At 43.8% G+C, this 18,319-nt stretch overlaps 1 protein-coding gene across 2 annotated transcripts in view; it reads right to left on the bottom strand.

Moving 5' to 3' along the window:
* The window catches only part of LOC141264476 (uncharacterized), a 497,614-nt gene that overhangs the window by 394,054 nt on the left and 85,241 nt on the right, over nt 1-18,319 (bottom strand). For both annotated transcript variants that reach the window (XM_073676751.1, XM_073676752.1), the window contains exon 8: nt 17,473-17,703. In XM_073676751.1, the coding sequence (XP_073532852.1) occupies nt 17,473-17,703 (231 nt within the window). The remainder of the gene's footprint in view (nt 1-17,472; nt 17,704-18,319) is intronic.

The following is an 18,319-nucleotide window of genomic DNA, read 5'->3' as shown; positions in this document are numbered from 1 at the left end:
TCTGATTTATGCTGCTCGCAGTTTGGGCAGCAAGAATCTAGTGACAAGTTCCCTTTAATACTATTTCTGTTTTTTGTCCATGGCTGACCATCATGTCTACCATTACTGTTAATTGAAGCTGTATGACTAATTACATGCGTAGGAGTATATAACTTAGATGACCAAGAGACTGCGAAATCTGAGCTACGCTAAAATGCTTAGGCAATTATATTTCATGGAAAAAGGAAAACTAAGAGAGTGTATGACTGCTATGGTTTAAAGTGCATAAGAAAACTGACACAGAGGAACTATTCACGGGGATCGGGCTAAAGGGGGATTAACTCAAATTAAACAGAGATGGAAAGAACTCAAAATATTTGTGGCTCTTTGAACAGTATTTATTTTAATTCAAGAGATAACTGGAGATGTGTCTGCTGCAAACATTGCTGATGTTCCCACTTTTAATTTAGGCTCAATTTGGCAGAACAGAATGAAAGCGAGACATGCTTATAGCTGGCTGCATAGTAGCAAGAGGTTGGATTTCACAGGCATACAGTTTTACAGTAAAAATATATTTTAAAGATGCTGTTTATAAATGTGGTTTATAAATGTACATTAAGGCTTCAGCTTCCTGGCAAATGCAGCGCCAGCCCTGGCTCCACATTAATATACACATAAGGGACATTCTGAAATAATCATTGGTTTAGACAATGGTGTGGGTACAGTAAAAAATGGTTTAACTATATCTATCCAATCATCTAAATTGTCCTATTTCATGGTCATGTAGCGGTTTTAACTAAATAGTATTGGACAGTTATTGAAAACAGACACGGAGACTCTAATATTTCACCCCACTGCTCCGGGGAGATAGGGACCATGTCTACTTCCTATAGCCCTTTAAAGTGGTTGGCCACTATTTTACTTGTCCCTTACATGTGAAGTCATTCCCATATATAAACTCTTCACCAAATACCTTGCTTTGCCAAATTCTGCTGTAACTCGAGCTGCTCTTGTGGTCAAATATCTGTGGCTGAGAATCTCCTGCTTCCTCTGATGTCACATCAGATTCTCCATCTCTTCCAGGCCATGGAAACTGACAGGTGAGGTCGCTGGGCTTGGGGCACAAGTGGGCAGAGCTTGGGGCACAAGTGGGCAGGGATGCCTCGTGGGTGGGCGGTACTTATCATGCGAGTGGGTGGGGCTACATTCAGCAGAATTCAATCTGTTTCTGTGAATTCTACCAGCTCTTCCTTCAGACCCAGCTCTCCCACATATCTGTATGTGTACAGCAGGGTGTATATACATGGTCATCACACTATTTTTTACTTCTTGGTTTCTAGCAGGGTGGGCTTTCCTTCTTCCTTCATTGGTGAATAGTAGAACTGTCGTATTACTAGAACTATAAAGCCCAGCACAAGTTCTGCTGTAAAACATTCAGCCATCAGTGGCTTGTTCTGTGGTCTACACGATCACTGTATTTACACATAGAGCTAACAGGGCATTTGAACCAGCACACCGCTATGGACAGTGAGAGCCGAGAGCCAAGATAATCAGACCTGCTCTAAAACCTGCAGGCTGGTGATTTATAACTGCATCTCTTCAGAACATGAGAGCGAGGAGGGAGGTGAGCAAATAACTGCGGTATAGAAATCAATGAGCTGGAGAGAGGTGACTGGGATGTTAAAGAGAGTCTGTCAGCACAGGATGACTGTTCAAACCAAGTACAGGCACTCGGTGCTTCATGGCGTGGCCAAAAATGTAAACACCTTCCCACCTGCTTGTTTTCCATCTATCTCCATCCTTTTCTAGCACTATGAAGCCAGATCTGTCAATCAAAGAAAAGGGGAGGTAGAGATTGAGAGAAAACAAGCAGGTGCATTTCAATGATTGGTCCTGCTGTGAAGCACCCAGTGGCGGTACTTAGTTTGAATAGTCATACTGTGCTGGCAGTCCCTTTAAGAGGTGGCCCCTCTCCTGGAATGCCGTGATTGCAGCCAGCTTCATGGAAACAAGCTGTACACTATAAAAGATAAAATCAGCAATTGCAGGAGAATGACCGCAGATAGGAAAAGCAAATAAAGTGCAAACGTGTTTATTTCATGCTGCCTAACTAATTCAAGCAATTTATGAACTTGAGAATATCCCTTTAAGGTACCCATACACATGAGAAGGCTATCTGATGGCCAACAGTTATCTCTCTCAACTCTTCCATACACATGAACATTAGACTATGTTGAGCATTCATGTGTTCTCAGTGTTTGGCAGTTCATTATCTCCAATGAGAATGAAAGTAAAGAGCATTTACATTTAAACAGCTCGATCCTCATTTCCCCCAAAATCTAAAGGCTCCTATATTGCTATCAAATGATTGTCCAGTCTCACAGAAAAAAAATGGTGGTTCAATTTGACTTTAAAAGGGGTTGCCAGCCCTAGGGTACAAGTCTGCAGTCGCTCTAGGTGACGGCAGACTTATGAGTCCTCACAGTGTACACACTGCACGCTGTGAGGACTCTCCAATACCGTCGTCAGGAGCAGCGGGCGTGTGACCGTAAGTATATGACTTGCATATGACGAGCCCCCTAGGCCGTGGGGTACACGGTAGCCGGGCCGGTCGATGCTGAGGGATGTCACAGTGGCGGTGACCCGGTCCGTGAACCAGGGCGGTCAATAAAAGGGGTTTTAAAGAAAAGGGGAATTAAAGTTTTTATATATAATGTTCGTGACGCCACCTGTGGTATGCGGCTATATGGGGCAGCCGCTGCGGTGCAGATCCTCTGGAGCTGATGATGGCGCAGCAGAGTTGGTTCAGCTCTCCACAGGTAGAGCTTAGCTCCAGGGCAGGAAGTGGAAATGTTATAGATGTTGCTGTGCAGTGTAGTGCAGGGGATGGCGCAGATAATGACCAGTCCATAACTTAATGGTGGTTTCCTCTTATCTTTACTTGCGGTGGTTAGAGCAGACTGGGGCACGGGTACTAGCTGGTAGTAGAGGTCCGGGCAGCCTGGAAGCAAGTTGGGAATCCACCTCGCCAGGTGAAGTTGGAGGCCTTCCCTTTGCGCTAATCTCTTTGGCCTTGCTGCTTATAGCTATGCTGTGGCCCTCGTCCCTGAGTAAAACGTCTTTGTGCTCACCCGTATGGCAGGCAGCTCGGGCCTTCCTGGAGTGTCGCGCCCACGTGGCGGTGCTGGGCCCTATGGTGCTGCTGAGCCTCCGGACGTCTGATGGGGCAAGGAGACCTGCAGTCTCCTGCCCTACGGTTTCTGCTGCTGGGCCTTCAGTGCCCCACAAACTCAGACTCCGGTGTCCGGTTCTTCTGCACTCCTCTCTGGGGTGAACTGCCGTGCAGCTCCACTCCCCCGGTCTTTCCTCATCGCTGTCCTGTATTCAACTCCTCTCACTAAATCTAACTAACCCTGCCTCCAGATCCCAGTTTCTAAGGGGAGGAGCTCCCTTTGCTGGTCTGGAGCCAGGAAAGTGTATGTCAGTATACCTGATTAGGGGCCCCTGCTTGCTTCCAGGCATGGCATCACCCCTTGTGAGGGAGGCAATGCCACTGTGGCAACCGGACTCCTGAGGTGCCACACATACATGTGGGCACGGCCTCATTCAATGCAAGTGTATTGAGGGGGCCGGACACCGTCTAGTCGGAATGTGGTCGGAAGTATGCAAATCGCCTACTTGAGGTCACAAGACTGCCTGCTCCTGGTGCCGGATAATCCTCACAGTGCTCAGTGCACGTGATGTGAGGATTCACAGGTCTGCAGTCACAGATAACCTCTTTTATGCAGCAGCATTCAGGGTACATTCACACAAACAGGTGGCTACGGACTCCACACTACAAATCTGCATCATTTTACAGTTGAATACAAGTGAATGGCATTTTCCAACCACGTTACAGAAAACTCCACACAATAATCAGAGCATGCTGAGATTTTTCAGATTTACAGCATGCTCATTCTTGTGAACATTTTAATTTTGGATTTCACCCTATAGAATGTTTTCTAATGGAGAAGGGTGCAAATTGTAACCAAATTCACAGAAGAAACTCTCTTCAATGTGTGAGCATGGTCTTACTTTTCTGCCATTAATTTGCACTATATAATGTCACAGATTCATTCAATGAGGTTGTTGTGCCTCTGGCTAATCTGGGAGTTTTTAACGTGCAGAATCCATGAGTAAGGCCTCATTCACACGTCTCTTTTTCACATACGTGCTCAATCTGTATAGAACATGTACACATTATAATCTATGGAGCTGTTCACATGATCGTTCTTTTTTTGCGGAAGGTGTGTAAAAATCAAAAAATATCCCAGAGACACGTTTGTTTTTGAACTGAGTCATGGATGAAAACTACCAATACAAGTCTATGGGCCCGTGAAAAATCACTGACAGACGACATTTTCATTCATGTGCAAACTGTGCTGTCGGTTTTTAACATTGCAATGGGCTGGAAAAGCTTTGCAATTTATTTATTTCATCATATGCGAAAATACAATGAGGCAATACTGATGGTAAAAACTGACCAAATACTGATGAAAACTGGATCAAAAACACGGATTGGTCTTTTTTTTTTTTTTTTTTAGACATGACAAAAATCACTGACATTTGAATGACGCCTTAATAGCATGCTATGGATATTTTTTACTTCATAAAGCCAGGATGAAGCGCTTGACAGCCTGAAACGGCCGTCGCCCTTTTCGTTCTTTCCGGATCCTCCGTCAGATATGTAATAATTTAATAAATGATAATTTTTTAGCCACAGTGTGAGCGTCACAGTTTTTTCTCTCTTAGATTTTTTCCGTGCAGAACTATTTTCCATGCATACTTTGGCACAGAATTTGAGTCAAAATCTGCCTGAACATAATCTTAGAGAATTGCACTACCAACAAGTTTTTTTTAATATCTCCTATTCAAGAACATAAACCAAGACAACAGGGAAAATTAATTTATAAATTAATCTGCAGTAAAGAAAGGGTCTCACACACAATTTTTATCTTTCCCTTCTCCTATATGGGAAAATCCTTCATTATTTTCCATCAACGAAGGTTTTGACTACAACGAAGAAAACTGCACCATAAAATGGAAGAGTTCCCACAGGGATCGCCTGGGTTGTTATAGTCGAAGTTATAAATAAGGTTGTATAACCGCCACATATTACTAAAGATGATTGTCCCCCACTCCAAGCTGTATACATCTATTAAATAACGGGTATTTAAAAAGGAAATAATTTCAGTTACGAGCAATGAAAAGAAATAAAAGAGTGCTAGCTGTGCTTCTAATTACAACTTTTAATCAGTGATACAATGGGGACTTGGCATAGTTGAATACAGTAAGATATGTATCGAGAATCATGATTATAATGCTCTAAGAGAGGGACTGAGGGATTCAAAAGCAATTATTTTACATGCACTTAAATTTGAAAGTTTATTATTTGTTTGGACTTTAATCGCTCAATGTTTTATGCATTTTAATAATAGATTGCATTATGTGACACAAGCAAATATCCAGGGGAAGAAAGAGAAACGGGTAAAGACTGGTAATGGAAAACACAACAGTACGGTTTACAAAACACAATGATGGCTTATTCTTCATTTAGTATAACAATCCCCCTGCACATGTAGCATGTCATAAATAGTTACATAACATTTACAAAGCTATGAAATAAACCTTCAAATAACAGCTAGTAACAGGACTTAATGCGAATAACCCATCATCAAAACGTTTTGAAAAAAGGCAGTCAATAGGGGTATAGCAAAAAAAATGAAATTTTCTATAAATACAGTGGTAACAACCATTAACTCTTAAAACATAATAGTCTCCCGTGTGGAAAATAACATTTAGAATCTGATCTTCCAGAGAAGCGTGGGGCAAACGATGACATAGTTGGCAAATGATTTAAAACTGGAGGTAAATGTTAAGGGGTTGTGTGATCAAGACAACCCCTGAGACAAAATGGAGAGCTACCCAGTAGGATCAGCTCCAGGTTTTGTGAACTCAACCTGTCCTTATATTTCAAAGACCCCCATTCATCTCAATGAAGTCACAGGAAAAGGATGAATAGTTTTGAAAGTATAGCACTCAGATCATTAATTTTAATCACTTGGTGAGTGCCACATATTGACTAACGGATTGACATATACCGTAATGTTTGCCAAGTGATTCTATATTTCCCTTGCAGTGACTGTTGCATGGAAAATGACTTGCTGTCCACGTTTTTTCCTGAAAAAAAAAAAATCAGGTTTTTGTAGGGGACTGGGGATCAAGGTCCTCATTTAAATGGAGTGGTCTCTGAAAAAGGCAACCCTTTAGTGATAAAGGTTCCCAGACTATTAATATCAGCTCATAGCTGTTTGCTTAGTCTTTACTGGTTATTATAGAGGAGTCCCCCAAAAAAATGACGTGAGGTCCCCTTTATATTTACTAACCAGCAAAGTTTAAGCAGACAGCTGAGGACTGATATTAAGAGTCTGGGAAGGGGGCATGGATATTAATCCCTTCCCAGACTAAGAACATCAGCCCTTAGCCGCCTCAGAAACGGCGCATCCATCAGATGCACCAATTCTGGTGCTTAGCCTCGGCTCTTCCCACTTGTCCTGGTGCAGTGGCAAGTGGCGTAATGGCTGTGGGGTTGATGTCAACTGTTTTATGGCCACGGATATCAAGCCCAGAGTTTAGCAATGGAGAGGCGTCTATAAGACACCCCCATTAGTAACCCCAAAGTCAAATGTAATAAAGACACAAAGTAAAGTCCTTTAACAGAAATAAACACGCAGAGTCCTTTATATGAAATAAACACTCCCCACCCTCTTTTACCCATTTATTATTTTCAAAATAAAAATAAAAAAAAAACAGTGTTCCTCACCTGTCCATAATCCATTTGTCCCACGAAGAGCCCAACTCAGCTACATCTGGATGCACTGCTGAGCGGTGGCATGATGCGACCGCTCAGCGGCGCATCCAGGAGACACTGCGCTGAGTGTGAGAACACAGATTCAGTGACCAGAGGTGACGTCATTGATGTTACCACCGGTCACAGGCTACTGTCCCCACGGTCAGTTCAGTGTGAGCCGGCCGATGAACTGCGGTAACCTTAATGACGTCACCGCTCGCACCGTGAGAAATTTCTCACAGTGCGAGCGGTGACATCATTAATGTTAACGGCTGGTTCACACTGAACGGACCATGGGAACTGCAGCCTGTGACCAGTGGTGACCTCAATGATGTCACCAATAGAAAATCTTTAGAGGGGGCTGAAACTCAATATTTCCCAGCAACAGCCCTGAAACCTGAAAGATCTGGAGATGGTCTCTATGGAGGAGTGGGCAAAAATCCCTGCTGCAGTGTGTGCAAACTTGGTCAAAAACTACAGGAAACGTCTGACCTCTGTAATTGCAAACAAAGGTTTCTGTACCAAATATTAAGTTCTGTTTTTCTATTGTATCAGATACTTATTTCATGCAATAAAATGTAAATGAATTATGTAAAAATCATACAATGTGATTTTCTGGATTTTTTTTAAGATTCTGTCTCTCACAGGTGAAGTGTACCTACGATAAAAATTACAGACCTCTCCATTCTTTGCAGGTGGGAAAACTTGCAAAATCGCATTGTATTAAATACTCATTTTCCCCACTGTATGTATATATAGATATATATATCTGGAGCATTACATTTGTTAGTTCTATGAAACTCTCAAAATGGCCAGAAAAAGAGAACTTTCATGTGAAACTTGACAGTCTATTCTTGTTCTTAGAAATGAAGGCTATTCCATGCGAGAAATTGCCAAGAAACTGAAGATTTCCTACAACGGTGTGTACTACTCCCTTCAGAGGAGAGCACAAACAAGCTCTAACCAGAGTAGAAAGAGAAGTGGGAGGCCCCGCTGCACAACTGAGCAACAAGGCAAGTACATTAGAGTCTCTAGTTTGAGAAATCGACGTCTCACAGCTCCTCAACTGGCAGCTTCATTAAATAGTACACGCAAAACCCCAATGTCAACGTCTACAGTGAAGAGGCGACTCCGGGATGCTGGCCTTCAGGGCAAAATGGCAAAGAAAAAGCCATATCTGAGACTGGCTAATAAAAGGAAAAGATTAATATGGGCAAAAGAACACAGACATTGATTCGTCTGTCCATAAAACTTTTTTCCAATCTTCCTCTGTCCAAAGTTTGAGGTGTTTGGATCACACAGAAGAACATTTGTGAGATGCAGAACAACTGAAAAGATGCTGGAAGAGTGCCTGATGCCATCTGTCAAGCATGGTGAAGGAAATGTGATGGTCTGGGGTTGCTTTGGTGCTGGTAAAGTGGGAGATTTGTACAAGGTAAATGGGATTTTGAATAAGGAAGGTTATCACTCAATTTTGCAACGCCATGCCATACCCTGTGGACAGCGCTTGATTGGAACCAATTTCATCCTACAACAGGACAATGACCCAAAGCACACCTCCAAATTATGCATGAACTATTTAGGGAAGAAGCAGGCAACTGGTATTCTATCTGTAATGGAGTGGCCAGCGCAGTCACCAAATCTCAACCCCATTGAGCTGTTGTGGGAGCAGCTTGACAGTATGGTATGCAAAAAGTGCCAATCAAGCCAATCCAAGTTGTGGGAGGGGCTTCAGGAAGCATAGGGGGAAATTTCTCAAGATTACCTCAGCAAATTAACAGCTAGAATGGCAAAGATCTGCAATGCGGTAATTGCCGCAAAGGGAGCATTCTTTGACAAAAGCAAAGTTTGAAAGAGAAAATTATTCTTTCTAAGAAAAATCATTAATTTCTAACCTTGTCAATGTCTGGACTATATTTTCTAATCATTTTGCAACTCATTTGATAAATAAAAGTATGAGTTTTCATGAAAAACACAAAATTGTCTGGGTGACCCCAAACTTTTGAACGGTAGTGTATATACAGTGCATTGTGAAAGTATTTGGCCCCCATGAACTTTTCTACCTTTTGCCACATTTCTGTCTTCAAACAAAGATATACAATTCTAATTTTTCGGGGAAGAATCAACAACAAGTGGGACACAGTCGTGAAGTGGAACGAAATTTATTGGATATTTTAAACTTTTTTAACAAATTAAAAACTGAAAAGTGGGGAATGCACGATTATTCGGCCCCCTTGAGTTAATATTTTGCAGCACCACCTTTTGCTGCGATTACAGCTGCAAATCGCTTAGGGTATGTCTCTATCAGTTTTGCACATCGAGAGGCTGAAATTCTTGCCCATTCTTCCTTGCAAAACAGCTCGAGCTCATTGAGGTTGGATGGAGGGCGTTTGTGAACAGCAGTTTTCAGTTCTTTCCACAGATTCTCGATTGGATTCAGGTCTAGACTTTGACTTGGCCATTCTAACACCTGCATACGTTTATTTTTGAACCATTCCATTGTAGATTTTGCTTTACGTTTGGGATCATTGTCTTGTTGGAAGATAAATCTCCGTCCCAGTCTCAGGTCTTTTGCAGACTCCAACAGGTTTTCTTCCAGAATGGTCCTGTATTTGGCTCCATCCATCTTCCCATCAATTTTAACCATCTTCCCTGTCCCTGCAGATGAAAAGCAGGCCCAAACCATGATGCTGCCACCACCATGTTTGACAGTGGGGATGGTGTTTTGAGGGTGATGAGCTGTCTTGCTTTTACGCCAAACATATCGTTTTGCATTGTGGCCAAAAAGTTCGATTTTGGTTTCATCTGACCAGAGCACCTTATTCCACATGTTTGGTGTGTCTCTCAGGTGGCTTGTGGCAAACTTCAAACGAGACTTTTTATGGATATCTTTGAGAAATGGCTTTCTGGCTTTCTTCTTGCCACTCTTCCATAAAGGCCAGGTTTGTGCAGTGTACGACTGATTGTTGTGCTATGGACAGACTCTCCCACCTCAGCTGTAGATCTCTGCAGTTCATCCAGAGTGATCATGGGCCTTTTGGCTGCATCTCTGATCAGTCTTCTCCTTGTTTGAGATGAAAGTTTAAAGGGACGGCCGGGTCTTGGTAGATCTGCAGTGGTCTGATACGCCTTCCATTTCAATATGATCGCTTGCATAGTGCTCCTTGAGATGTTTAAAACTTGGGAAATCTTTTTGTATCCAAATCTGGCTTTAAACTTCCCCACAACAGTATCTCGGACCTGCCTGGTCTGTTCCTTGGTCTTCATGATGCCCTCTGCACTTGAAACAGACCCCTGACACTATCACAGAGCAGGTGCATTTATACGGAGACTTGATTACACACAGGTGGATTCTATTTATCATTACCAGTCATTTAGGACAACATTGGATCATTCAGAGATCCTCACTGAACTTCTGGAGTGAGTTTGCTGCACTGAAAGTAAAGGGGCCGAATAATATTGCACGCCCCACTTTTCAGTTTTAAATTTGTTAAAAAAGTTTCAAATAACCAATATATTTTGTTCCACTTCACGATTGTGTCCCACTTCTTGTTGATTCTTCCCAAAAAAAATAGAATTTTATATCTTTATGTTTGAAGCCAGAAATGTGGCAAAAGGTAGAAAAGTTCAAAGGGGCCAAATACTTTCACAATGCACTGTACATGTATCTTTGAAACTTGTTAAAGAAAAGGTTAGAAAAAAGCTGTATTGCTTTGTCTATACCACATAGATTGTTTTACTTTCTAATATAGTCTGTCAACGATGCCCTGGAAACATTAGTTAGCAGCTGATAAAAATTAATTATGGTTATAAATGTAATCTGATTAAATTCGTCACTACAAAGGAACTCAGCAAAAATTATGCAGCTCTCATTTACTATCCAAAACCTGTTATTCTCTTCAGATGTCTCAATTACATGACAATATGAAACAAAGCCAACTCTCTTGACTCGTTCTAACAGTGCCCAAGTGATTCTTGGCATGTGTCTCTGGTCCCTCGAGTGTTCTAATTAGCTAAGATCTCCTCAATTGTTTTAGCTATAATTAGCAGGCATATAAAAGTAATGACGTATTGCACAATGGCAGTGAACAGTAATTAACTTTTTTGTTCCTATCGATGTTCCAAGCGGAGCTACCCCACAACACACTTCCTCAGGCACTGATGCTTAATTCAGTGCTCATTACACAGAAGGCGCGCTATATCTTGGCACGTGGCCATGCTCTACATTCCATGTGTGGAGTGAACGGCTTGGATGGCAGCCAGCATTATTTCAGAAACAAACAACTGTGCCATGTGCGAGAGACAAGGGAAAAAAAAATCTTGCTGCTGGGGGATCTGGCATATGTGCAGCCTGTTGGGTCTTTTGGTAGCAAAGTGGTTATATTACTCAACATAATAAAGGAGGAAAGTCATTTACGGTAAAAGAAACAAACAGCAGCAATTCATACAGATGCATGCAAATGAGGCTTTTGAGATTTTCCACTCATTTTATCCATGAATTAGGCAGTGTCTTCTTAATGATATACTATTTCTACAACCATTCATTCATCGGTAAAAAAAGATAAAGAACAAATAAAAAAAAGCACAACACTGCCGAGTTTTATGATTGAAGGCAGACGATGTTGTGAACCAAGACAGTGAATAGAACTAGCGGCCGTTTACTCCAAAATTTTATATTTATTATCGTCCTTCAGTTCAATCTCAAGCCATGGCGACTTGACGGATGGATGATCTATTGTGCAAGCCTAGATTGGTCCACCAGGGTCTGCTCCTCCATTATCTTGATTGTACCTCTTTATTAGCATTTCTAAGACAGTGGCCCCAATTCATCAAACAATTTGTTCCAGAATTTTTTGAAATTTTACAACTTTGTGGCACAAGTCCAGCTCAAAAATTTGACTTTTGGCTGGTTAGCTCTACAATTTTTTTTTTTTTTCGGGTGAAGCTTAGCCAGTGGGGTCATAGCCCAGCGCATCCGACAAGTTCATCATGACTTACACTACAAATGTAGCATAAATTATGGCGGATGTGCACTCATTAATCTGACCGGAGCACATTTCATACGGGCGGTGCATAACAGCTAAATGGAGCGATTCTCTTCAGACTTCAGTGCATCTTACTCCACTGCTCCCTTCATCATGACTAACATACAATTTGTATCAGGACGGATGACTACTGTAATCCAAAAGATCTAGTGCAGGGAAATGACTTATTACTTATTAGCAGTCATCAGAATGCACAGAATGGAGTGCGAACATGGCCGCTGTACAAGGGTCCTGTGAATCGTTTTGCTTAACGCTAACTGGGGTACATTTGAATATGTGTTTTAAGCTTTTTCACTTTATTACACAAAAAACAATTCAGTTACCACGTATTCCATATATGTACCTCTTCTTCTCATTATACATTTATGTTATTTTTAATGTTCAGATCTTCACTCAGCAGGATTTTATTATTGAAAATGGCATGAAACAAAATTTGAAAAGAAATAATAATATATTTTATTACTGTTCCAGGGTACTAAATCAACTGGAGTAACTACAATTGGCTCATTTTTAGGAAATCATAGACAATGATGAAGGCAGGTAGGTGGGGGGGAAGTATAAGAAGGTTGCACAAGTGCACTCTTTTACCTTGTCATTAGTAGATTATTTTCTTACAAAGTAAAAACGACAAGGCACATTTTCCTGTTACTTTTTTTTTTTTTCTCTCTAAAAAGTCATCTTTGATCTTGGCCAGTAATTATTTTTCTACCAGGCATCCTGAGAGATAGGTTTTAGTTCTAAATGTAGCTGAACAAGATCTGTATTACTGAGAGCGCTATCATAGAATAAGTTAAAAACACCATTTTAATCTGTTACGGATAAAAATGATTAATTCCTGATTTTGTTTTCTTCAAACATCACTGCCTTTCATCATTCATTTACAGTTGTCCTAAAGCACTTTCTTAAATAAAAAAAAGTTCCGATTCTTTTTAGTTCAATATAAATATGTTCGTGACACAAATACTTATTTTACCTTTTTTTTTATTTGAAATTAACTTTTACAGGGATAAACTTTAGCACTTATATATTTCAATCAGAAATGTTCAAACTACCTGAACAAGCAAGATGAACTCTACTTTACAAAGAAGTGTAACCTTTTATAGTGAAGCTCCACCTTTAATACCAGCTTACAAGGCATATTAACGAAAACGCGTGACCAAATTTCACAAAACTAACTGTAAACATTATTAAAGAGATCTCATAGTCTGTGGCTGCCGGACCAGAGCCCTATGAACCTTCTGTTACCTGCCGCAATCCCTGCCATGGCATCATGCATGTGTCACGATAGCGTGCCCCATTGCCTACAAATCAGAAGAGTTGTGAGGTTGTCGACAGACTGTAGGAGGTTCACGTGGCTCTGGTCCAGAAGCCACAGACTACCGATGTAGCCACTTGACCAGGGTCCTGCAAATCTTTGCGGATCTCTGGGTCTATAGAATCCCAAATATATATTTTTCTGCTGAGCTATTCTTTACAGTTTGAAAAAAATGGTAAACACCAACCCAACAAAGGCACAAGGAACACTTTTTTGACACACACACCCTGCCACCCTCACCCACCATTGTAATTTATGCTCAGTCAAATGAGAACATTTTGAAGTTTCCTATATACTGTATGATCTTGGCTGTTTATATACCTCCCATAAACTCTTATGGAGAGTGACCATGTCTCTCCTAGCCACCTGTTAATGGGATTGTACAGAATATCAAATCACGCATATGTAAATCAAAAGTAAACAAAAACTACTTTAATAGGAAAACCTCTTTATATCACACTAGCTATTGAGCCCATTCTACGCCCAGGTGGCGAGCATTTTTATTGATATATGGTATCCCATGCTGGTATGTGCTGCCCCCATCCTGGTATTTGTGCTCCCCAATCCTGTTCCTCCATCCTGTTATGTGCTGCCCTGATCCCTATCCTGGTATGCATGGCTCCCTCACCACTAATCCTGCAATGCATGGCACCCCTCATCCCCAATCCTGGTATGCATGGCACCCCTCATCCCAAATCCTGGCATGCATGGTGCCCCTCATCCTGGTATGCATGGCTCCCTCATACCCAATCCTGGTATGCATGGTACTCCATCCCTCATCCCTATCCTGATATGTATGGTACCCCTCATCCTGGTATGCATGGTACCCTGCATTCCTATCCTGGTATGATGGTACCCCTCATCTCTATTCTGGTATGCCTGGTACCCCTCATCCTCCAATCCTGGTATGCGTGGTCCGCTCACCCCTCAATCCTGGTATGCATGGTCCCCTCACCCCTCAATCCTGGTATGTGTGGTACCCCTCACCCCTCAATCCTGGTATGCATGGTACCCCTCATCCCAAATGCTGGTATGCATGGCCCCCATCATCCCCCAATCCTGGTATGCATGGCCCCCCTCACTTCCCAATCCTGGTATGCATGGTCCCCCTCACTTCCCAATCCTGGTATGTGTGGTACCCCTCATCCCTCAATCCTAGTATGTGTGGTACCCCTCATCCCCAATCCTGCAATGCATGGCACCCCTCATCCCCAATCCTGGTATGCATGGCACCCCTCATCCCCAATCCTGGCATGCATGGTGCCCCTCATCCTGGTATGCATGGCTCCCTCATACCCAATCCTGGTATGCATGGTACTCCATCCCTCATCCCTATCCTGATATGTATGGTACCCCTCATCCTGGTATGCATGTTACCCTGCATTCCTATCCTGGTATGATGGTACCCCTCATCTCTATTCTGGTATGCATGGTACCCCTCATCCTCCAATCCTGGTATGCGTGGTCCCCTCACCCCTCCAATCCTGGTATGCATGGTCCCCTCACCCCTCAATCCTGGTATGTGTGGTACCCCTCACCCCTGGTATGCATGGTACCCCTCATCCCCAATGCTGGTATGCATGGCCCCCATCATCCCCCAATCCTGGTATGCATGGCCCCCCTCACTTCCCAATCCTGGTATGCATGGTCCCCCTCACTTCCCAATCCTGGCATGTGTGGTACCCCTCACTTCCCAATCCTGGTATGTGTGGTACCCCTCACCCCTCAATCCTAGTATGTGTGGTGCCCCTCACCCCTCAATCCTGGTATGTGTGGTACCCCTCACCCCTCAATCCTGGTATGTGTGGTACCCCTCACCCCTCAATCCTGGTATGTGTGGTACCCCTCACCACTCAATCCTGGTATGTGTGGTACCCCTCAATCCTGGTATGTGTGGTACCCCTCATCTCCCAATCCTGGTATATGTGGTACCCTTCATCCCCAAATCCTGTTATGTGTGGTACCCCTCGTCCCCCAATCCTGGTATGTGTGGTACCCCTCACCTCCCAATCCTGGTATGCATGGTACCCCTCACCTCCCAATCCTGGTATACATGGTCCCCTCACCTCCCAATGCTGGTATGCATGGTACCCTCATCCCTCAATCCTGGTATGCGTGGTCCCCTCACCCATCAATCCTGGTATGCGTGGTCCCCTCACCCATCAATCCTGGTATGCGTGGTCCCCTCACCCCTCAATCCTGGTATACGTAGTACCCCTCACCCCTCAATCCTGGTATACGTAGTACCCCTCACCCCTCAATCCTGGTATGTGTGGTACCCCTCACGCCTGGTATGCATGGTACCCCTCATCCCCAATGCTGGTATGCATGGCCCCCATCATCCCCCAATCCTGGTATGCATGGCCCCCCTCACTTCCCAATCCTGGTATGCGTGGTCCCCCTCACTTCCCAATCCTGGCATGTGTGGTACCCCTCACTTCCCAATCCTGGTATGTGTGGTACCCCTCACCCCTCAATCCTAGTATGTGTGGTGCCCCTCACCCCTCAATCCTGGTATGTGTGGTACCCCTCACCCCTCAATCCTGGTATGTGTGGTACCCCTCACCCCTCAATCCTGGTATGTGTGGTACCCCTCACCCCTCAATCCTGGTATGTGTGGTACCCCTCAATCCTGGTATGTGTGGTACCCCTCATCTCCCAATCCTGGTATATGTGGTACCCTTCATCCCCAAATCCTGTTATGTGTGGTACCCCTCGTCCCCCAATCCTGGTATGTGTGGTACCCTTCACCTCCCAATCCTGGTATGCATGGTACCCCTCACCTCCCAATCCTGGTATACATGGTCCCCTCACCTCCCAATGCTGGTATGCATGGTACCCTCATCCCTCAATCCTGGTATGCGTGGTCCCCTCACCCATCAATCCTGGTATGCGTGGTCCCCTCACCCATCAATCCTGGTATGCGTGGTCCCCCTCACCCCTCAATCCTGGTATGTGTGGTACCCCTCAATCCTCAATCCTGGTATGTATGGTACCCCTCACCCCTCAGTCCTGGTATGTGTGGTACCCCTCACCCCTCAATCCTGGTATGTGTGGTACCCCTCACCCCTCAATCCTGGTATGTGTGGTACCCCTCACCCCTCAATCCTGGTATGTGTGGTACCCCTCACCTCCCAATCCTGGTATGCATGGTACCCCTCACCTCCCAATCCTGGTATGCATGGTCCCCTCACCTCCCAATGCTGGTATGCATGGTACCCTCATCCCTCAATCCTGGTATGCGTGGTCCCCTCACCCCTCAATCCTGGTATACGTAGTACCCCTCACCCCTCAATCCTGGTATACGTAGTACCCCTCACCCCTCAATCCTGGTATGTGTGGTACCCCTCAATCCTGGTATGTATGGTACCCCTCACCCCTCAGTCCTGGTATGTGTGGTACCCCTCACCCCTCAATCCTGGTATGTGTGGTACCCCTCATCCCCCAATCCTGGTAAGTGTGGTACCCCTCATCCCCCAATCCTGGTATGTGTGGCCCTCTCATCCCTTTCACGCTGCACACATACAAAAAAAACAAAACACTTATACTCACCTTTCTTCCCTGTGTTCCAATGCTGCGGTGCCCTGTTCTGCCGGAGGCCGGGGGAGGAGTGTGGCAAATGTGTCTTCAGAAAAATGGCACCGGATAGAGCTATGCCGATGCGCTGACGCCTTCACTCCTGCCCCGGTCTCCGGCGAGAAGAGAGGCGCCGCCGCAACGCTCCTCCCGGTCAGGTAAGTATGGCGCCAGAGATCGCGGTATGCATTCAGTGTCTACGCATACCGCGATCTCCGGCACCATACACTCTTGTAAGGGCTCCATGCGTTCTTCTGGCTGGAGCCAGACTGCGCGTCGCGCATGCGCAGTCTATAAAGGCTTCAGACAGAGGGACGCTTGTAGCGTTATATTATAGATGTACTTAAAACGGCTTTAAAGGAAATCTGCTAGACTGAAGGCTCCTTTTGTTGGAAGTCACACAGCATAGAGACTGTTAGACAAACAGAAGGAGGTAACCCTGGGCATGGAATAGAGCTGGAATGACAAAGGCTTTAGATCTACAATAGCTCTTCAGCCTCATTTGCATATCAATTCAAACACTGTTTTTTCAGTAATGGAGGAACAGACTGGTCATGTAAAAGGTATTGCTGGACTTGACTCTGAAAGAGCTCCATGCTAACTGATTTCCTTTTATGACAAGCGTATATACTGTTCCTAATGCATGGTTTAGTACATGGTTTTCCTACCTCACTAGTAGATTCTGTCACATGCTGTTGCAGAGCACCAACATGTTTCTCCAGACACTTCATAGTATCCTTGAGGGCTAGGTATTTTTTCTTATACTGTTCTAGAGCACACTCTGATGCTCTAGCCTTTTTCTGAACTTCCAATAGGTTTTGCTCCAACGTTTGGACTTGTTGTTGTTGCTGTTCCATGTCTGTATTTTGTCGTTTTAGAGTTTCTTCTTGAGTTGTGATCTAGAAGCAGAAAAGTAGACCAGTTTTAGCCATAAACTGATATTTCATGCATACACCTTTATTCTAGAAAAAACATAACACTATGGGTCCGATTATGTGAAGGGAATATGTCTGGTGATCTTTTCATAGCATACTAATAGTATCCTGAAATAGGCTTGGGCAGCACCTTTCAGAATATGTAATGTTTATTGCAGTACATTGCCCCATTGTCTTGCTGTAAGCTCCAGAAAATTCAGAGTCATGCGCTGGCTAATCACGCATATGTAAATTGAAAGTAAATATTCACCCTTATCCCTGCCCATAATTCTGTCCACCCCTCTGCGCCAATATCAGTGATAGTTTGGGTGCAGTCAGATTGCTGTATTACTCGCGCGAGGATTGCATTGCAATCCTAGGACTGGCCGTCGGCCATTCTGACTTAAGCATGACAGCTGCATAGAAATACATGCAACTTACACATCTTGAAGGGAACTATGAATGCTGAGCATTATATGGAGGTTTTAGAACATATGCTCTCATCCAGACAATGTCTATTTCAAGGTAGGCCTTGCATATTTCAGCAAAACAATGCAAAACCACATACTGCGCCCATGACAACAGCATGGCTTTGCAAAAG

This window comes from Phyllobates terribilis, unplaced genomic scaffold (assembly GCF_046119375.1).
Source record: "Phyllobates terribilis strain yellow unplaced genomic scaffold, ASM4611937v1 Scaffold_4__5_contigs__length_816908805, whole genome shotgun sequence".
Taxonomy (NCBI): domain Eukaryota; kingdom Metazoa; phylum Chordata; class Amphibia; order Anura; family Dendrobatidae; genus Phyllobates; species Phyllobates terribilis.
The sequence above is the reverse complement of the archived record's forward strand: the minus strand, read 5'-3'. Positions and strand labels throughout refer to the sequence as shown.